Consider the following 22,413-nt stretch of genomic DNA (forward strand, 5'->3'; position numbering starts at 1 on the left):
CATGTGACACTGCAAACTGTCTCGGAGGCTCTCCTGATCAACATCAGCAGCCAGTTGGCTGACAAAGGGAGAGCATCAGCTCGATTGAGCTCACCTGGATCTTCCAGGCTATAAAAGCTGGTCCACATGCTCATTGTCGCTCTCCCTTCCTCAAGCTGACATCCACCTTGCTTTACCGTCAACACCTCCACAGCAGACGTGCCACACATTCACACAGTATTTCCATAACCGATGTTGCTGAACTGCACTCCTTTGTTTATTTTTAGTTGACTACAGTAAATTGTGTTGGTTTTAAGTTTAACCTTGCGTAGGCTCCCTCCTTGTCACATTCCCTGAGCCGGTTTGTGACAAGACAACAACAAAATCACTTCAAATACAGCCCATAAAGCACTTTTACACTTTATTAAAAACATGAACTGGCAAAATATAAGGCAATTTATTAAATCTGCCATTTGGAATACAGAAAAGATCCCACTTGTCGCAATGCCAAATAGGACACTTTCTGCCACTGACTAGTCCAGTCTGAGGTATTCCAAATGTCAGAGGGGATCAAGGGAACCTTGAACCGTGAACTTAAAATACAGTACTGGACTGAACTTTGTTCTTGGCTAAGCTCTTTAAAAAGACTTGAAGTATTCTCCATGATGGAAGCTGCTCTTTAAGTTTGACATGGATGCACTTTTTTTACTGTGTCAACAATAAATATGTCCATTTGAGTATCACTTACAGGATGCCCACGATGATGGGAAATCCTACATTGCTCTTGAGTTTTTTCAAATAATAATGTTGTTTGTTTTGTTTGAGTGTCACATAGTGCTTTACTATAGAAGACAGACATACCTGCACCTAATATTGCAAAAACTAGGCAACTGACACTATAATAATCTAGACTGAGAAATAGCACTGCAGGTAAGAGGAAACATATGTATTTTTTATTCCGGGGGGAGCCGCCCCTGTAAGTGCAGTGCTTGAGTAAATGTACTTAGTTACTTCCCACCACTGCCCTAAAGCAGATGAAAGAACTTTATATTAATAGCATTGATATTCTATACAGCAAAGGACTCACACAGAGTGATAAAAGCCTCCTGTTCTTAATTATTTACACTTCATTTCACCGTAAAATACTAGAATACAGCTGATAATAAAAACTGAATATACGAGTTCTTCTGTCGTACCGGAATAATTCCGGTACGACAGAAGAACTCGTCAACATTTTACAAGACAGCAGCTGCAATTAGGAACATACCTCCATAGGGTTTTCTTGAGGGCATGTTGTGTTCAGGTAGTCATTACTAGGCCCGGCTGTGTGTTATCTGCCTTTAAAACTGTCAGAAACAGCAGCAGCGTTGGTTTCCTTGGGGACTGCTGCATGTGATCTATTGAGAAGTTATTGAAAAGAAGACTGCAGTTCATTTCTATTATACAACGTTTCAGCTTCGACAGGGACAATACAACAGTTCATTATTTAATATTACTTAAATCAAGGTTCTTCACATTTTAAAAATATGCTTCTTTATCAACCACAGGCTGAATTAGTGGTTGCAATATGTCAGAATCAGCTAGTAAACTAATATTCAATACTGACAGGGACAAATATTTCATGATGCATCATGTTGTTACATTGCTGGGGAATCCGGAATACCATTTACGGATGACACTTGCTTTTGATTTGGGTTAGCAATTAGTTTTAGCTAAAAGGAGGTGATACTCAATAGATCATCCTTGGGTGTTTGTGGCATGGTGCTGGTGGGAGGTGACAAAATAATACTGATTATTTAACTGATTTCCTCTTCTTACCGTTTACTGTAATTTATACAATGTAACTGTGACCCATTGCTGACGGGTTTTTAGACATGCTAGCTGTGTCAATCGACCACCCTGATCCAGACTGAAAGACCACAAAATGTGAAATTATTAATGTTATTCCCATCAGCTTTAGCTGCACTGTTGTGCTTCCTAAACTTCTGCATGTTCGCGTTGTCATTATGAGCATGTAAACATGCTAACGTTAGTAATTAGCTGCGTTAGTACAGTGTCATAAAGCAGCAAGCATATCCCGAGAAGTTTTTTTAAGCACCACAATGTTCAATTTACCACCATTTACTGGAGTATGTGTAGCAATGATAAAAAAAACTAAACTGAATGCGACTACATGGCTAAAGCAGTCTGATTTTGTGACGTGATCGTACTAACCCTTCTAGCCTCTAATCTGTAATTGCAGTGTGAGGTGCTATCATGCAAAACACATATGTTGGAGATTGTGTGTGAATATAAATGTGCATATGTAGCAACAAAGAACATTTTTTTATAATGGTGTGACATAAACAGGAGCCAGATGACTCAACTGTGCTGCATGTTAGTTAAGACATCTGGATACTGATGTGATGAAATGCTGTGTGCAGAGTAGGCTCTAACATGGTTAAAAACATTCACAATGTTTGTTGGGTGAATAAGACTTAAGCATCATGAGGTGTTTTACCTTTATCTCCGTCTGTGGCCTCAGTGTGTTTAACCGCGAGAAAGAAAGTTCTGAAGGTTTGAGATCTTTTTTTTATTTAGAATTTCATAAAAATGAAACAGATGAAGCATTATGAGATTTAGAGTTATAGAAAAATGTGAAAAACATTAAATAGGGTAACTCAAATGGAAACAGAGAATGTACAACATAGAGAGATTCTTGCCCACTAATGCAAATTAAAATTACCCCATATCTATCACACAACTATACATACAACTCTTTTCTACAAACATACATACATAAAGTATTTAATACACACGTTTCACATGTTCTATGTTGCTTGGCCCTCTTGAATTTTTCCCGTTTCTAATAACAGACCAAAAATAAGACACTTTCAGATTTTCTGGGAAAATCTGATTCACTAATTAAAAGCTGATGGATTTTATAGTTTTGTAAAACTAACTGATATATTGATGACATCGTGACAGGTTGCGGTCCATGAAGTCCATAAAGATGAGGGACTACAGGGTGAGCTCCAATTCTGCCAGGTAGATGTTGAATCGGTTGTTACTTCTGAAATCTACTTGTGCTGGCTCATGACGCCCCTGAGGAAGTCATCAAAGCGTGGGACAGCGTCCTCCTTGGCGGGCTCATCAGCAGCTTTCTCGTCAGCAGCGGCGGGCTCATCGGCGACAGAGGCGGGCTCGGGGCGACGCAGTCGGCAGTTGTAGTCGTACTCAGGATCGCAGTCGGGGTCGGGCAGGATTATGCCATCCTTGGCTGGCCTCGGGGCCTCAACGCTGGTAGGTGCAGAAAACTTGCCGCAGTTGGGGTCGAACGGATGGCAGAAGGGCTTGGCTGGAGCCCTGATGTCGGCCTTGGCCTCAAAACCAGACTTCACCGGGGTGCAGTCTTTGTCATAGTGCACATAGCAGTCGTAGACCTCCTTGGTCTGGCCGCGGACACCCAGCTTGTAGCGGACCTGGTTGATTGATTGATTTGTGTTTTTGGTTGAAAACAGTTGCAAAGCAGATCATAGATAGTAAAAGCATTATGCGACACCCTTTTAATTTCACTAAATTATTTAATAAACCCGAATGAAAAGGAATAGACAATTAAAAGAACCATTCAACAAGCAAGATTAAGCCTACAGTAGATTAGTCAAAACATCTAGCTATTGATTCCTAGTAGCAGGACTTCAAATTCAGACCTGGTGCTCGGGGATCTGAGGAGTAGGGTTGCGCAGGGCAGCGGCGGCTGCCAGTATGCAGAATGGGTTGTAGCGAGGGTCGCAGGCCGCAGGAGCAGCAGGAGGTGCGGGCTCATCTTGGGGCGCGTACTCCAGCACGGGCTTAGTGAGGCCAGACAGCTTGGTGGCGGTCAGGGGGTTGCAGCCACCGTCAAAGAGTGGGTTGCAGTGTTGCTCTTTAGGGGCCTCCTTTGCAGCAGCAAGGGGGGCAGGAGAAGCGATGTTGGTCACACACAGGGGATCGACTGCTGGGTCACAGCTGGGGTAGAGACGATGGTAGAAGCCAGTGGGGGCTTTGTGGACCAGGGGGGGCATGCAGTAGGGGTCCTTGGGGTTGCATTTGAGGGCGGCGTAGGATGGGGCTGGGCCAGTGGCTGGGCGGTAGCCATAAGCTGCTCTCAGATGATACTGCAGACACTCCACATCTTCAGGGTTGCAGATCCTCAGCAGCTCAGACCTCTGACCTGCGCTCAGGAAAGGCTCCAGGACAGGGGCGTAGTAGTAGAAGCCAGTAGAGCTCTTCATAGGCATGGGCAGCATGGGGGTGAGGATGGGTGCTGGCACCTTGGCTGGAGCTGGCTCAGGTTCTGGGGCAGCAGCATGGGGGACGAGGGGGAAGAGGCAGTAGGGGTCGAGGTAAGGGTTGCACATCCTGACGGCAGCAGATTTGATGGTGGCGGGCATCACCAATGCAGCCTTTGGCTTGCTGGTGGACTCTGAGATGCACTCTGGATCCTCAGAATCGGCACACGACTTGTAGATTTCACTGAGGTGCTTGAGGTAGTGGTTGAAAGTTGGGCCCTCCTCTGACCTGTGCTTGTTCTGCAGGTAGGCCATGTACAGACGATCCAGATCCTCAACCTGAAATATTGGTTAAAAAGGGAACAAAAAGAATAAATCCGCTTTAATTCCATATGATTTACGCCCAACAGAGAGTAAAACTGAACAAAGAAATCCAACAAAAAGACTGCATGCGAAGCTTGAGACAAAGCGACATTCACACAAATTCTCTGAGGAGGAATTCTCTTTTTCAGCTCACAGACTTCTTACTCCTCCATACAGCCTGACTTTTAAACCACAGAGCTCTCACTGGGACGAAGAAGACATGTTGGAACATGACTTGCATTGCAGAGTAATTTAGCATTTTAAGAGGGTCATGGCATATTAGTACTTTCATATTCATCATCATCCAAAGCTATTAAAATCAGTCTTTCTCTGGCATTCAAAAATAAGTGAAGAACTCTCTTTAAAATGCAGACTGGTTGTAAGGAAAAAGAAGCACTGTTTTATAATCCTCACTGGGAGAAACGGAATAATTAATATGAAACAAACTCCACTCACTCCCTCCTGGTTGTGGCTTTGCATGAAGTACTTGTACCATCCCCAGAAGTCAGGCAGGCGTTTGAACTGTGGCACAGCTAAGACAGGCGAGTTCCTTCTGTTGCGAACCAGCGTCTGCAGGTTCTCCATGACCTCGATGTTGTCATCATCTGATACTGCAGGCACTGAAGGGAGAGGGGATAGGAAAGGGAAAGAGTGAACTACCTTAAGTGTGCTGGAGCCTGAATTTCCAAATGTATAGAATATGTGTCTTTTTATGTCTCCAGATTCTGCACACTGTTTCCCTATTTACAGGCATAGACAAAAGAGTCTTAAAGTTATGTATGAATACGTCATGTTCAATTATTTTATATGTTTGTAGTGTTTTAAGTCAACAAACCAAAAAGCTAACTGAGAACATCAAATGTGTTTTAAAACATACAAAAGTAGCAACATCTTATGATAAGTAAATATTTATGAAGTTCATAAAGTTGTTGCATATTTGCTTTATTTACGGGAGTTAGATGAGAAGATCCATAACTCTCCAAGTCAATGGTATTGATTTTCACCAAACTCTCAGAAAGGAAGCAAATACGCTTCACTTCCTAAAATATCAAACTATTCCTTTAAGATGTAAAAGATTTATGGGTAAAGGTTGTTGTGTCGTAGCTTTTATTTTGAGTTCATAACTGGAAGAGCTTTGTTTGTGGATAAGATGTACAAGATGCTTCTTGATCTTTGAATGAAATAAATGGACTACGTCATATTGTTTGGTGCCTCTTATATTTTATCTCCACAGGAACAACTTAGAATTCATATGAAGCCGTTCAATACGACGACATCACAAAGTGTAGCCTCTGTGAAAGCTGTACTCTGTCGTCACTCTGCCGACAAACACATTCACAAATGTACTTCTGGAAAAGTTGTTGAATTGGGTTAGGGCAGGATTGTGCGATTATTTTCATAATATTTTCATCAATAGGCTAAATATATTCGATTAAATTAGGCTGATTAATCTCTTTGTCTATCAAGTCTCAGTATAAAGTAAATTGTAAAAATGTTTATTAAAGACTCCTTGATGCCAAAGATAACTTCTTCAAAAAAGCAATTTTTGAACCCAAAAATGTTGAACTATCATATAAGGCAAAGCAATTTAAGAGCCAGTTTGGTCAATTTTAAAACTATACAATTAATCAATTATGGAAATCTTGGCAGATTTATTTAGAATTCAGCTCTAGTTCGGACTTCACCTGATTTAAAGGGTGTGTTATACTTGTGACCACTAAGCATGAAATATATGTTGTGCGTACTGGCTGAATGGAAGAAAGGAAGATTAGTTGAATGATGCTTTATAACTGGTCATGTTTAAAGTTTTAAAGGCCACTCAAAACAGCAAACGTGTCCCACATGTCCACGTCACACAGGTCCTTACCTTCCTCCTCCCTGTGCTGCTGCACTGGAACGGCCCCCAGAAACTCTGCAAAACACGAGCAGCAGCCACATTAGCAGCAGCAGGGACGTTAGCTGACTGGGACCAGATGTCGAGCTTTCCCTCGACATCAGGGAAAATGCTGACCCGCTAATAAGCCCCTCGGTGAAACACGGCAGGTGCTGGGGCTCTGGCGCCCCAGCACAGGCAGCATCTTGCAGATTAAACACCACCTCCCCTCCTGCAGACCCCCACATGCACACTCTGTTAGGCTTTGAGCCAGACCGGTGGAGCATGTGCCACTACTGGGGGCCTCCTTAAAGTTAACCTGTAAAACTACAAAGAGTGGGCGCTTACACAAAATCCAATTACCAACACACTGTAGAATTTGAAGGTGGGAGGGAGGGGACATGTCTGCATACATCTCTGTTTCCACATGTGGAGTGTCTTCTGCTCCACCAGGGGTTTCCTTCAGAAGTTTACGAGTATGAGAAAACAAGCCAAGTCAGCTGATTATGGTGGAAACTTCGGTCCTTCTAAGTTATTAATGTGGAAAATCTCTCAAAAGTGCAGGGATACATTTCTTTTATGACTCTAGAAAGATTTACAGGCTGCCTACACATCAGCATGTTAGCACCAGCATGGTATTTTAGTGTTAAAGAGATGCAGGTAATAGTGTCTCTATAAATCTGTGCTACAGATTTATGTGCCAATGCTCAGGGACATTGGAATAACGAAATACTCAGATCATGAGCCCAAAATAAGGAAGAAGTACCCAAATCCTATACTTATTAAACATAGTAATATAGTGGTAAAAGTATTTTATTAAAAATCCCTCTTAAGTTCAAGTACATCATCAGCAGAATGTACTTAAAGCATCAAAAGTAAAACTATTTGTTGTGCAGAGAAACAAATCATGTCATTTTTATATTGTTGTAGATGTTATTATTTTATGTATGTCTATTATTATACAGTGTCTCTGATGTATTAATATGAAAGTAGCATTTTAATCAAAGTGGAGCTTATTTCAACTACATTATACTGTAACGTGTGTCATATTTTAAAAACTTGTGCTTGAGTGAAAACACATTATTTCCCATCTTAAGTATGGGTACCTGTCAAGGTAAAATGTTTTATTTTGTGTTTTTAATAGTACCATTGTTTGAATATTGGCACACAGATGTTAAGTCTTTTGACAAGCAGGTCACATAATATACAAAAGGTAATTTTACCTCCTCAGACCTCTGAAAATCCTTCAAATTAAACAATCAGAGAAGGTAATAATATGCACTTGTGAAATAAAAAGCGTAACCTGTGAGAGGGGTGTTGCAGGTGGACACTGAAACCAGAGGGGTGGGGAACCACTGGTCTAAATGGTGTATCACTGCCACAAATATTATTATTGTGGAGAAACTTAAAATGTAAAAACATTCATTGTTCTTTTATTTTCTTCCTAAACATTTTTGTTTTTAAGATGCTTATTGTAAAATTTCAGAACTAAAGTATCATTGTAGAATGTGAATTACAATTATACTTCAGGTAATTAAATTCCCCCAAAAGACCTCAGTGTCTTCAGTAGAGGGACGACATCCCTCATGTTATAAATGTTACATTTCTAACCGTCTGCCAACTAAATCTTTGTGACGAAGATCAGATAAAGTCATCGATACATTTTGAGTCAGTTGAATTGTGTATATCAAGTCTCACCTGGTAGTAAAACAATAGCTAACAGGAATCCTGTGTGGATCAGGAAAAGCGATGGTCGTCCAACACAAGCCATTTTCTGTTTCATGTGCTTCTGAGGTAAAAAAACAGAAACAATATTCACTGATGTTATAACAGAACTGTGTTTGAGAATGCTGAATAAAGTATGAACTTCTAGGGTTATACTGTAATATTACAATGCAACCAGACTTTCTGTGTCTTGTTGTTTTTTCAGCAAAGTGTTTGATATGGAAATGAAAGACAATGACACTCGGAACAAAGAGATAGCTTTTATGTAAATGACTCACACCAAGACAATAGAGTGGATTGGGGACAGGATGTAAGAGAGCTTTTTTTCAGGGATTACTGAGAGAAAATAGACTTTAGTTATGAATGTCAGAATATCAAATAAAATGACTGAACTGAACAATCAAGCAGCCAAAAGCTTGAAATGTTCTTCTGTCTTTTGAATCACAGCCGCTGTGCACAAAAAGGGAGATTTTCTTCTACTGTTTCACACTCAAAGATCCGAAGACTTTCTCACTTTTCATCCGAAGACAATGCCGTTGGAGTTGCAGGCAGTTGCTTTGGCTCTATAAACTGCACATATATAAACTTTAACAACATGGAGCATTCACATGAGTCCTTACCTGCAAAGGTGCTGTAGTTCTGGCCTCCTGTGATCACCTCTGGATCCAGTGGCTCTCTGGATCGAGCTTCTTGAGGGGGGGGCTTGCTGCACTGTGGTTGCCTGAACTGTCGGAAACCTTTACCTATGGGACACACAAGCAGCGAAACATTATAAAGGAGCCCCTTTGATCATTAAAAACAAAAAGGCATGTCATACGTGTCCAACATGCTGGTAGGCGCTCCGGGATTGGCTCCTGCGCTGCAATCCGTCCGACCAATAGGGGTCCTGTAATTAGGAGAGTTTAGCTGCACGACTGCCTTCAGTGGAGAAAGATTAACAAGGTGCCATTTAACACTGTGTTTCTTTTCTCACATGTTTGGAATTTGGGGGTCAACATGCGAGGGGACATTATATCCAAGACACTAGTCGATTTTGAGATTTGAAATTTCTGTGGGCTCCGTGGGCGCAAACAGAAAAACTAGAAATTGGTAAATCTCCACAGCTTGAAGTCTCAGTTACAAGAGAGCAGATTTATAAAGAAGTGCCTGAGGCTATAGAGGTGGTGCTAATAAATCTTTCAGTGGAAACAGTAGAGTAAGAAAATGGTCCTGGTGTAAGATACATAACACAGAATCAAGAAGTAAATAACAAGCAGTAAATAACAATAACCTCTTCTACTCAGTGTTACGCCCGGCCTAGGGGAGCCGGAGCGTAGCATACGGACGGGTCTCCCACCTCCCAAATTAGGACCAATGCTGCAGTTTGTAAGGAACAATAGTTTATTGTGTCATAAGATCTTCAGGGTGAGGTCTATTAAACTGCCTCTTTTTATTCCATTGCTTCATAAGAACAGTCTCCCTTTTCTGAAATATCTACTCTGTTGCATCAGTATTAACAAACGTGTGTCCAGGACCACAGGTGCTTGACTCATTTAAATGCAGTGGTGCGATGCTACATCCAAGCAGAAGGTGCACCAGCTTTTTTGATAATCTTTCCAAATGTTCTCCCTCTTTGAATACAGTTACTCGTTTGTTTTGTAAAGGAGCTATATGGAGTTAGCTGCTGTTGGATGGAAAAAATGCTCTACAAGTGTAGTGGTCGTTTGATTCTCTTTGGACATACCATAGACATTAAATTAAAAAAGATAGTTTCACTTTTTTTTAAATATACAAGTGTGAACAAATAGTGTTTTATACATTCCCTGAACAGCTTTTCTTGCACAAGCATGTTTTTTATCTAACAACATGGAGAAAGCTGGATTCCTTATGAAATGAGGTCACTAATGAAGCTGCTGCTGCTGTAGATGTGCAGAGCCATTAGGAGCAGCATGCCAGCACCACTGTTTGTTTGGTAAAGGCTCCTGATGCTTGGCCTGTGCCACGCGGCCTGTAAAGGATGTGGAAAATAGCTGAAAAGAAGTGGAACCAAGCCAACAGGCAACCTTTGAAGGTATTTCTTTCCTTTTACCTAAACAACAAATACAAGTAAATATACAATCATACAGTATCTTTGTAATGTTCCCAACCTATGATATACAGTGATATGAATTCAGCGACATGTTCAAGTTGATTTTAAACTAAATTATATTAAACAATAAAAACAATATAGAAGTGGATATTGTTGCAATCATTTTCCATACAATTCTAATACAAGTGATTCCGATCTTCACTATTAAAATAAAACCTAAATAAAATGATTCTGCCTTCAGCATCATCTTCCACTTAGTTCCTAAATGCTGGTTCTCTACTATCATACAGTTTGTCCCCGACGTCATGCTTTACATTTCAAAATAACTGGGTCTGTTGCAGGAAGAGACAAATCACTTCTTCATCTTAAAGCAGAACAATCCTCAGATGTCTGTCTCTTTCTTTGCATCGAACTTTACAATAATTTGAGCAAAGAAGAAGAACCCACAAAGCGTCTCATGCTACATGTGAAAAAAAACTTGTTAAAAACACAGACCCTTGTTAAAATGTTAATCCCTGTCAGATGCTTTTATGTTAGCACTTAAGTTGTGGTTCAAGTTACTCACGCTGTGATTGTTAATAATTTAAAAGTTAGAAGAGGAAGAAATATTTTTCAAACAAATAACTAAACAAACTTTAAACTAAAGCTTTAAACCGAAGCTTTGAGTGAATGTTTATGTTCACAAATAGTGCCTTGACCATCAAAAGAGCAGATAATGTTCCATTGTTGGGTTTGTTGTTGCCATGTTGTTTGTATTACCCTCAGCTGTACTTAACGCTTGTGCTCAAATGTTAGCATTCAAACAGGGTAAACTAAGATGGTGAACGTGGGAAACATTATACCACTGTAGCATTGTCATTGTAAGAAATGTTAGCATTTAAACACACTAAACTGGACAGGTTCATCACAACTTTCTAAAGCATTTCTAAAAAAGTGTATTATTTCCTGCTATTACAGATACTTTTGTTAATTGGCTCCGAACCTTGAGCCTGTAAGTGGTTCATGCTACAAAACTCCATCCGATAGTACTTTGTGTAAACTGCTAGTAAATGCACAATCAAGATTTTTACCATTGTCTTCTTCATAACTGTTGGACATTTCTATGCTGACAGCACAGTCCTCTGTTTTGCTGATTCTGTACAGCAGAGCTGTTAAAAACCTACAGTTTGCATTTTGTCTTCTCCAGAAGCCTCTTATCTGTCCTGTGCTGAATAGTAATAAAACCCATACATGCTGTTGGCCAAAAGTAAAAATATTATTTACCTTCACGTCAGCATTCTCATTGGCAGGCAACTTATATTGATCAGTAAACACTTCAGAGAACATCAACTCTATATGATATCTGACTGACAAAAAAAAAATACTTCATGCTGCAAATCAGAAACTGTTGGTCTCTCGCATATCCTGTACACAACTGTTTCTTTTTAACTGTAGTGATGTAATCCATAGCCACTCACACTTTATTGCACAACCTCTCCTGGTTTTATCATATGAGCATTGGTTTCTGTTTATAAAGTTTGTCTCCATGAGTTACCATATCTTATTAGGTTTTGTGGTTGCAGTATTGGAGTTGATCACATTCTGCACTTCATATTCCTGGAAAAACTGCAATACTGTACTCAGGAAATTTAAAAATAAATGTAACGGGACAATCCAATAATCTTATAATTGACCTTAGCAATTGACTTAGCAATTGGTAATGGTTAAAAGTTAATTATTCACTATAGATGGGTATTTCAGAAAACACACTTTTCTGGAGCATTCAAGGCCGCAACTAACATTGTTTCTATTATCCATTAAGTTGTCCATGGTTATGTCTCCAGATGTCTTTCTTTGTCCAATTAACAGCACACAAACCAAAGATATGTTTCTGGTCACACAAGACAGATATAAGCAGCACATATTCACATTTAAGAAGTTGGAACAATGTCATCTTTGGTATTATAGTGTAAAGAAATACAAATGATTGATCGATTATCAAAATAGTTATTAATTTTCAGTCGAACTATCAATCAATTAATGGTTTCAGCTCTACTTTACATTTCCAAGCACTTGAAGGACCTTTTATGGTACTGTTTATAGTGGTTCCTTAAGTGCTAAAAAAATAAATAATACAAGTCTACAAAACAACTCAATCTGCTGATGAAGATCATGTGATCTTATTGAAAGCCCTGAATGAACTCCTACGAGGACTTTGTGGTGAAAATGTTTTCTCAACACATCAGTGAAATGAATTGGAAAAAAAACCATTTATGACTAATTTTGTTAGTTTAGCTTGTTAAAATCGGTTTCCATGTTAGTATCCATCTTTGATTATATTTAGGGCCATGGCATTTACATGTAAGGTGATAAATCTGGTTATTGATATCCTTGAATTGAATTATCACTCTGCACTTGTACAGTGTATTATCATTAGTCAAGTTTACTATTACTACTTCTATTATAATTAGCATTCAATTATATCCACTGCTTCTGTTACTATTGGTCATAATCATTTTATATAATATTATTTCAAATTATAATATTTCTGCTATTTTTAGTGCTACTACTGTTATTATCAGTCTCATTATTTATACACGGTTATCTGGATTGATGATATTGTAATTATAATATGTTGTTCTTTCAGTACACATTACATCTATTGGACTTCTATCCTGGTCCAGGGTTCCTGAACGCATCGCTCTCTCTCTCTTCCGGTAAGCGTATTGCATCACTTCCGGTTGCCAGCTTAGCAGCTAGCAATGTTTTCCTCCTCTCCCCCTCCCGCTCCCTCTTGCTCAGAGTGTCTCATGTATAGCTATTCCTCTGCCTCCCTTAATAATAACGGTACATGCAACAAGTGTAGTTCATTTGCTAGGTTGGAGGCAGTTCTAAGTGGGTTAGATGCACGGCTCCGCACCATCGAAGCTCAGACAGTTACGCTAGTTAGCTCGCCTTAAAACTGATAAGGTTATTATTGCAGGAGATTTAAATATTCATGTGGATGTTGATAATGATTGCCTTAATGCTGCATTTATCTCATTGTTAGACTCGATTGGCTTCTGTCAGAGAGTACAGAAACCCACTCACTGCTTTGGCCACACCCTTGACCTTGTTCTTGCATGTGAAATTGACATTGAGCATTTGGAGGTCAGACCATTACCTCATAACTTTTGAGTTTATACTCCCGGAGTGTACATTGTTAGTCAAAAGTTTCTACACCAGATGTCTAACTGACAGTGCTGTAGCTAAATTTAAAGAAGCGATTCCTTCTGCATTTGATTCAATACCACGTCTCAATGTGACTGAGGACTAGTTCGTCCCAGATTGATCATCTTGTCGATAGTGCTACAGGCTCACTGAGAATGACACTAGACTTGATAGCCCCACTGAAGAAAAAGACAGTGAGGCAAAGGAGGTTTGCTCCCTGGTATAACACTCAGACCCGCGAACTAAAGCAAACATCACAAAAGCTCGAAAGCATATGGCGTTCCACCAATCTGGAAGAATCACGCTTAGTTTGGCGAGATAGCCTTAAAACATATAAAAAGGCTCTCCGTAATGCCAGAGCAGCCTATTACTCATCAGTAATAGAGAAAAATAAGAACAACCCCAGGGTTCTCTTAAGCACTGTAGCCAGGCTGACAGAGAGTCACAGCTCTGTGGAGCCGTGTATTCCGATAGACCTCAGTAGTAATGACTTCATGAACTTCTTCAATGAAAAGATTTTAACTATTAGAGGCAAGATTGATGATCTCTTGCCCTCAACCACTGCCGATCTGTCATCAAGAGGAGTGGCCTTGGAAAAGGCCGTATGTCCTGGTGTATATTTGGATAGCTTTTCTCCCATTAACCTAAACCAATTGTCCTCAACGGTTTCTACTTCTACCTGTCTCTTGGACCCCATCCCAACGAGGCTGCTTAAAGACGTGTTGCCTTTAATTGGCACCTCTCTGCTGGATATTGTTAATGTGTCTTTACTAACAGGCCATGTACCACATTCCTTCAAAGTAGCTGTAATTAAACCTCTCCTAAAAAAGCCCACTCTTAATCCAGAGGTGTTGGCTAACTACAGACCGATCTCTAACCTTCCCTTCCTCTCTAAGATCCTTGAGAAAGTAGTCGCAAATCAGTTGTGCGACTTTCTACATCAGAATAGTTTATTTGAGGAGTTTCAGTCAGGATTTAGAAAACACCACAGCACAGAGACAGCACTGGTGAAAATTACAAATGACCTCCTAATTGCATCAGATAAAGGACTCATCTCCGTACTGGTATTATTAGACCTTAGTGCTGCGTTCGACACCATTGATCATGACATCCTATTACAGAGACTGGATCAGTCGATTGGCATTTCAGGTACCACACTAAGTTGGTTTAAATCCTATTTATCAGATCGATCTCAATTTGTATTTGTAAACGATGAAGCCTCAATGACCACCAACGTTAATCACGGAGTTCCACAAGGTTCTGTGCTTGGACCAATTTTATTTACCTTATATATGCTTCTTTTAGGCAACATTATCAGGAAACACTCTATAAACTTTCATTGCTATGCAGATGATACTCAATTATATCTATCGATCAAACCAGAGGAGACCAACCAGCTCGCTAAAATTCAAGAATGTCTTAAAGACATAAAAACATGGATGACCTGCAACTTCCTGATGTTAAACTCAGACAAAACTGAAGTTATTTTACTGGGCCCTGAACACCTCAGAGATCAATTATCTGGTGATGCGGTTACTGTAGATGGCATTGCCCTGGCATCCAACACCACTGTAAAGAATCTCGGCGTTATCTTTGACCGAGACTTGTCCTTTAACTCACACGTTACGCAAATCTCAAGGACTGCATTTTTTCAACTACGTAAAATTTCAAAAATCAGGCACATCTTGTCTCAAAAAGGTGCAGAAAAGCTGGTTCACACGTTTGTTACTTCCAGACTAGATTACTGCAACTCCTTATTATCAGGCTGCTCTAATAAGTCTCTTAAGTCCCTCCTGTTGATCCAGAATGCTGCAGCTCGTGTACTCACAAAAACTAAGAAAAGAGATCACATTACTCCTGTATTAGCTGCTCTGCACTGGCTCCCTGTAAAATCAAGAATCACATTTAAAATTCTTCTCCTCACCTACAAAGTCTTGATTGGTGATGTACCATCATATCTTAATGAGCTAGTAGTACCATATTGCCCCACTAGAGAGCTGCGCTCACTAAATGCGGGGCTACTCGTGGTTCCCAGAGTCCTAAAAAGTAGGATGGGAGCAAGAGCCTTCAGTTATCAAGCTCCTCTTTTATGGAACCAGCTTCCACTTTCAGTCCGGGAGGCAAACACAGTCACCTCATTCAAGAATAGACTTAAGACTTTCCTGTTTGATAGTGCTTATAGTTAGAGCTGAATCAGCCCCTTGATATGCTGCTATATGCTTATAGGCTGCTGGGGGATGTTTTAGGATACACTGAGCACCTATCTCCTCTTCTCTCTCTCCTTATGGATGAATTTACATCTCTCCAGTGCACCTTACTAACTCTGCTTCCTCCCCGGAGTCTTTGTGACTTTACGTCTCATAGGGTCCATTGGACCTGGCGGTGTCTGATGCCTGGTGAGCCGGTCTCGCGTTAGCCCTGCTGATGCGGCCCGCCCCCCCTCCTTTCTACCTCCTTCTGTTTCATGGATTGGAGTTCCATTCATACATTGTCATATTCATGTAATGTGTTTATGTAACTTTGTAATGCTGTTCATTCTGTACACATGACATCTATTGCATCTGTCCTTCCGGGGAGAGGGATCCTCCTGTTGCTCTCCTGAAGGTTTCTTCCCTTTTTTCCCTGTCAAAGGTTATATTTGGGGAGTTTTTCCTGATTCGATGTGAGGTCCTGGGACAGGGATGTCGTATATGTACAGATTGTAAAGCCCTCTGAGGCAAATTTGTAATTTGTGATATTGGGCTATACAAAATAAATTGAATTGAATTTGGTATGTTGTACAGATTGTAAAGCCCTCTAAGGCAAGTTTTTTGGATTGGTGATATTAAGCGATACAAATAAAATGTAATTGAAAAATCTGATGTTTTTTCTATGAAGACAATCAGACACACTTATGGCTTCATATATACAACACGCTATTTATTGTTTTTTGATCCCAAAATTACAAGTGTAGATGCACAGACTGCTGTGCACTTTAATGACACACTGCAGATATAAAACCAAACACAGAATGTATGTGACTATCATTCAAATAATTAAAGCCATTTTAGCGGACCATCATTCATCATATGCCATCTGCAGTTTGTTTAAGGGCGACAGCATATGGAGCCTCTGCCCATCACATGTATAATTACGCTCCTAACAGGTGTTCTCCAGCGCACTGAAACCTGCAATCCAGTTTAGAAGCAGTCAAAGACATGAGCACGATACAAGCTCATAATTTTAACATACCATACATGAAGAATCCATGGGATCCTAAGAATTTCACAACATCTGGAGCTGGTGACGACTTTTTAAGGATGTTTTTAAAAAGCCTGAAACTAGGACATCTATGACAGGCAATTGTATGTAATTAGACAGAAAATGGTTGGTTTGCTTTCCACCCAAAAATAAATATGTGGAGTGGTGAGAATATAATCTATCAACTCTGAAGTCTCTGTCACTGGATGTCATCATCATCAAATAGATCCTCAAAATCTGTGGAAACAAAAAACACAATTAAATTACAGTCTCATGACAGCCGGACAATTTCAAATGTGTCTGCAAGCCAGAAATGTTCTCATAAAGCGTTATAGGTGGAGAAGGTTGGAGTGGTGTAGGGTGATAAAAGTAAAAAGATCTGGGAATGCACTTGCTGAGGAGTCTGCTGAGCGGCCTTCCTGTGGGTCTGACAGTTTGTGAGATCAGAGGTCAGCAGCAGAAGTGTATGAACATGCATGGTAATATGTGCCACATCCTGGGACCTGGGATCTATTGACAGAAATGGAAGATAAGATTTGTAGCTATCGTCTTCTTCACCATGTGCTGCAGAACAGACAATCCAAACATATTTACGTTACCTGGAGGTTATCTGGCATGTTTGTGAAACTGTAACATGAGCTGCAGAGTGCAAAACCGAAGTACTGCCAGTCGCCGTCTGACTTCTGTTAAAGTAGTGTTACGAACGACATTACCGCGATTTTGTCCTCAGCGGCTCCCATTGCCAGTCTTGCAAAGGGAGGAGTGAGCGCAGGCATATTCAGAAGGTTGATATCTAAAACCACACAACTAGATACCACCAAATTCTGCACACTATCCTTTTCACAATCACTATGATTATTATTACTATCACTGTGATCCAATAGAAACAAATAATAATGAAAAATTAGCTTTCAGCGACTACTGTTATCATTGACATTTAAGATAAGTTTCCTTTCCTTTCCTATTCTTTTGTTTGTTTTCTAGAGCTGCAACGTTTAGTCAATCAACCGAAAATGAGACGGCAACTATTTTGTGGATTGATTGATAATTGTAGTCATTTTCTAAGCAAAAATGGTCTTGTTACTATGACAACCTCTCCCTTCCACTAGGGGTCCGGGCTCTGTTTGCTGTTTCTTTGTCTTTCAGACTGTTCCTCGTCAGTTGAGCCACCCTTGAGCCTGGTGGGAGTCCATAAAGACACGCCACCTGAACAATGAGCCGGTCGCTCCCTTGCCTGGCTGGTTGCGCTCCTCTGGCTGACACTGCTGCTGATTTGTTTTGTTGGTTAAGTTACTTTTGGTATTCTTTAAATACATGTTTTTTTTTACTATTTACTACTTCCACACTCGTCTGGTCTCCCCTCATGTTGCAGCCTTTGAGCCGGGTTGTAACATTCAACCAAACACAACATGATTCACAAACATGAGAATGTTATGCTATTCTTCAACATATATGTATGATAACAAATTATTAAGAGTAATTTGGGAAATTATTAACAGTATTTTCTACAATGAATCAATTTAGGGAAAATAATTCACAGACTAATTGTTGATGAATATATGTTTTTTCAATTGTTTAATTTGTAAAATGTCAGAACATTTTGAGAAAAAGAAACATCACAAATCTTTATAGCCTGAGGTGATATTTTGTCCTATACTTGTTTTGATCAGCAGTCCAAAACCTAAATAAATCTAATTTACGATGACATAAGACAATGAAGCATTATGTTTATTAAATTGTTTTCCTGAAATAGACAGTGGGAATTGGCTCTTGTTGTATTTATAGCCAAACTATGAAAAATCTTAGTTTTAGTAAAAAGACAAATGTAATAAGAACACTTTGAGTGATCCCTTTGTTCTTCTTTATACACTTTAAGTGGTGTTCTATTGTGCTGTATAAGTACCGTCTGCAGTCAGTCAGTCTACATACAGTACATTTTGTGCAGACTACACATTAGAATGTGCAGTGCGTATGTTATCCACACATCCTCCTTGTGCGCAGACTGCTGTTTTAAAAGGTGTCATCAAACACTCCGAACATAGAAATCAGACAGCACATGACAGAGAAACAACATTTTGGCTCTAATTAAAGCCTTCACAAAAACATCAGCACATTAAGACAGGTACATGCAAGACAGGGACGCTCAGGTGAAAACAATCCTTCTGTCATGTTGTAACCGCTGGAACAATATGTGCCCCCATGCAATATCTAAGCATTTTCATGGTCAACCCATATTAATTGATCAACTAAAAGCATAATTGAAGAAATAAATCATATTACCCAATTTAAACTATTGATAAAACATGCAGGCGAAACAACAGTATTTAGTGATTAATGAATTTGAGCCAGGAGTGTTCATGCTGTATTGTAAACATGCGTCACAAACGTTTCCAAAAAGATTAATTCATGTTTTACTTGCAGTAGCAGTTCGATTAAACTATAGTTTCCTGTTTTAGAAAGTAAAACTATTTACAAATTCCCTTACAAACACGAGGACCAAACCGGAACAAGTGCAACACACTGAAGTTATTTTTCCACAAAGCCGCTGCAGCCTGAATATTTCAGTGGGAAATTACACTAATTAGCACAAATTGTCACATTTGTGACTGTGAAAGAACTGAGCCAGTGTGACACTGATTGTTCAACATTTAAAATCCCTTTATAAATGTAGGCCAGGGGATTTGGAAGCTGCTTTCAATACGCCTGGAGACAGTTAAGTGGTACACATCTCTATCAGAAGGGAATAAAGCCTGCCACCCTAAATTAGCCTCATACAAAGCACATCCACAGAGCTCCTGCTGAGAAGTCTGCGTGGAATCTGTGTCGCATATGGCAAGAGGTTGTGGACGTTTGATGTAGCTGCGCCTCGGGACAAGAGATCACACTACATTATAAAACACAGTTAGTAAAAGGGGGGCAGGGGTAAAAGGAATGTTTTGGGGCCAGTAAAGAGATGTCCTGCTGTGAAACCAGCAGCGCTCTAACGCCCAGAAGTGAAATAACCTCATGTACTAATAGATTCAATCTGCCCTGACTATTTCCTATTTGAAGATGACTGACTCCTCCTCAGTTCACTTCAGATTACCTGAGCAAAGTGAACAGAGCATTGCTACTATCCAGAACATCCAAGGGTGCTATAATATTACCAGTGGCACCGCCAACTGCACTACTCGGTCCCCAACTCCTCCCAGATGAAGGCAATAACAAGAGAAATAAACGTCCTCACCTCCAGGCATATGAAGCATTGTTGAAATGCTGGACACGCACCAGTCTGCAGCATTTCAGTAAAAAATGTATCTTTGGGGACTAGCCCAATTTATCATTATCTATTATTTAGTATTGATGTGGCAGTACATTATGGCAAATGCCAATTATTTTGTTTCATGTACAATTATAAAATACTTTCAAATATTCAATGAATTGTGACCCAATCTTAGCTAAACTGACTCAATTTATCTTTGAACTGCTGTGTATCAAATATTTACATATTTGGATTTTTAATCAAATCGACCAGGTGTATATTTTAATTGTCTGACAAGATTATAATATATACAAAGCTCTGGTGTCAAAAGGATTTATTTTAATTTTAATTGGATTACTGTATAAGTAAGGCCAATGCCTGCACATAACATGCACCAACTCAGTGCACGACAACAATACATCTTTATTTCCTCAATATTTTAGGAGGGCCTCAAGTAGATTTATTGTTTTGCTGTTGAGTAAAGGTAAGGAATGGCTAGTGGTATGTATATGAAGAAATTATTTACCATTGAAGAAATCTAAGTGAACTGCCTTTTCATTGGCAGCCAGGTCCATCAGCAGTCCTGTGCTTCCCCCAGCCTGCCAGAGAACAAACATGCAGCACAGAGGCACACATTCAATTTTACCAAGACAGCCATGAAAACAGCCAATTACTAATACTGACATTTTGTTTGGATACATCTGTCAGTATAATTTAGTTACAAATATGAAAAAACATATGCTGTTTCTTATGTGCTGGTCTACACAGTAGATAATGCTCAACCCTACTTTTGAATACTTGCAGACAGCTTGTAAATCCAAGAGGTAGCTTTTTGTCAAACTGTGTTTAGTTCATCTTCCATTTTATTTGGTTCCTCCTGATTACTTGAAACTATTACAGAATCTGCTTTATTGGTCAAGTATCTGTACACAATTAAAAGGTATTTGACGCTGACTTTAAGTTGCTCTCAATGCATTTACACACAGAACTATTTACATGAAGATAGAAATACACATACTACTTAAAAACTAAGAACAAAGCCAAACACCAAGGAGTTTGACTTGGTGTTTTATATATATATATAAAGAGGAAATTATAGGGCTATCCTCGACCAAAGGAATTCTTATCAACTAACACTTGAGCGTTTTAGTCAATTAAAAAATTAATTGAATCGACAGGTTTGTAAAACTGAATTTCTCCACAAAAAAAAATCACAAAAAAGCACCACTTAAGATCTTGTTTAAACCTGAGATGTGCTCATAAGTTTTTCATTCAGCATGAAAAAAGTTTTTTAAAAATGACTGAGCGACTAAAGAAATCTTAATCAACAAAGACCAAAACAGCCGATTAGTCTTACGTGTGATAAACTACTTCAACATGTACAATATAGCTGTACAATTTGAAAGCAGTAGATATGTGTGCAGGAAGTGCAAATATATTTATATGGGGATATAAAAAAGTTAAAAGTATAAAGATTATGTTTAATGCTCAGAGCATAAGTGAAAAAATATAAAACGAAGCACTATTATGTGTAGACAATTCATGGATATACATAATATTCTAGATGAAAGTCAAGTGTACTGTAAATTGTAAACAAATAGTGTAAAGGAATACATATTGAATGGTACTAGAGTACTTTATATACATGAAGTGGCTGGTAGTGTAGCAATGTTCTATCAGTTATATTCATATATACAGGCTATATTATTAATGTATAACTTGTCGGTAAGTGGATAAGTTCGTGTTATAGACTGATTTAACTGTTTATACTGGCACGTGTGAGGATATTGTCTAGGTCGGTTAACATTACGATGGGCCACAATAACCGTTACCAAGGCAACAAGCTGTGGTCACATTAACGTTATTAGTTAATATTTGCAACTTTAAGCTGTTAACGCTGAAGATACATTTCACTATTAAGGCATACGGCAGTAAAACGGCTCAGTCTATAGTTATATATACACACAGCTACGCTAACTGTATATAGACGTAACTAGCTAACGTTAGTTAACTAGCTAGATTAATGAGTTAACAAGCTAGTTAGGTTAGCTAGTTAGCTAACCTCGTCCAGATCAACGTACGGTCCCGCGCCCTCAGGAAACATCTCGTCCACTGCTGGTTTCATGGCGACCGTCGAGTTGGACTGATCCTTTAGTGGCATCGATGAAGCACGTGGTCTGATCGACTAACGTTCATCAAACGGAGAGCTGAAGAAGCGCCACAAAATCGAGCTAACGCGGTGTCGGTCCAAAATACATCCGACGTGGAAGTCGAGTGAAGACACAATGGTTCCGAGTGGTAAGGTCAAATACAACGGGGACAATTGTGTAATCGTTTATTTGATATACACACACTTTTTAATATGGGTGTAGTCCAGACGTCATCAAGAAAACCAGTTTGTTCATTAATAAGTAGTTTTTTTTAACTTTTCCAATGGGGATTTGAGCGACCAACATGTTGTGAGGTTAACAATGTATACATACTT

The 22,413-nt window shown here is 39.5% G+C and overlaps 2 protein-coding genes across 5 annotated transcripts; both read right to left on the reverse strand.

The window, feature by feature from the left end:
* Positions 1-3,038: 3,038 nt before the first annotated feature.
* Positions 3,039-9,200, reverse strand: and2 (actinodin2). Its single transcript, XM_034555402.1, has 7 exons — positions 9,164-9,200; positions 8,811-8,933; positions 6,604-6,792; positions 6,460-6,504; positions 5,049-5,212; positions 3,669-4,568; positions 3,039-3,440 (listed from the first exon to the last, which is right to left on the reverse strand). Exons 1-7 carry the CDS (start codon positions 9,198-9,200, stop codon positions 3,039-3,041), a joined length of 1,860 nt encoding a protein of 619 aa, XP_034411293.1.
* Positions 9,201-16,345: 7,145 nt separating this feature from the next.
* On the reverse strand, positions 16,346-22,225 carry LOC117746901 (COP9 signalosome complex subunit 9). 4 transcript variants are annotated; one of them, XM_034556241.1, is made up of 4 exons: positions 21,991-22,225; positions 20,455-20,527; positions 17,083-17,197; positions 16,346-16,924 (listed from the first exon to the last, which is right to left on the reverse strand). In XM_034556241.1, exons 1-4 carry the CDS (start codon positions 22,087-22,089, stop codon positions 16,918-16,920), a joined length of 294 nt encoding a protein of 97 aa, XP_034412132.1. In that variant the 5' UTR covers positions 22,090-22,225; the 3' UTR covers positions 16,346-16,917. The 4 variants fall into 4 exon arrangements, with proteins under 4 accessions (XP_034412132.1, XP_034412130.1, XP_034412133.1 ...); XM_034556239.1 differs by having other exon boundaries at positions 17,079-17,197; XM_034556242.1 differs by lacking the exon at positions 17,083-17,197.
* Positions 22,226-22,413: the final 188 nt, after the last annotated feature.

Source organism: Cyclopterus lumpus, chromosome 17 (genome assembly GCF_009769545.1).
Source record: "Cyclopterus lumpus isolate fCycLum1 chromosome 17, fCycLum1.pri, whole genome shotgun sequence".
In the NCBI taxonomy this organism is placed as follows: Eukaryota; Metazoa; Chordata; class Actinopteri; order Perciformes; family Cyclopteridae; genus Cyclopterus; species Cyclopterus lumpus.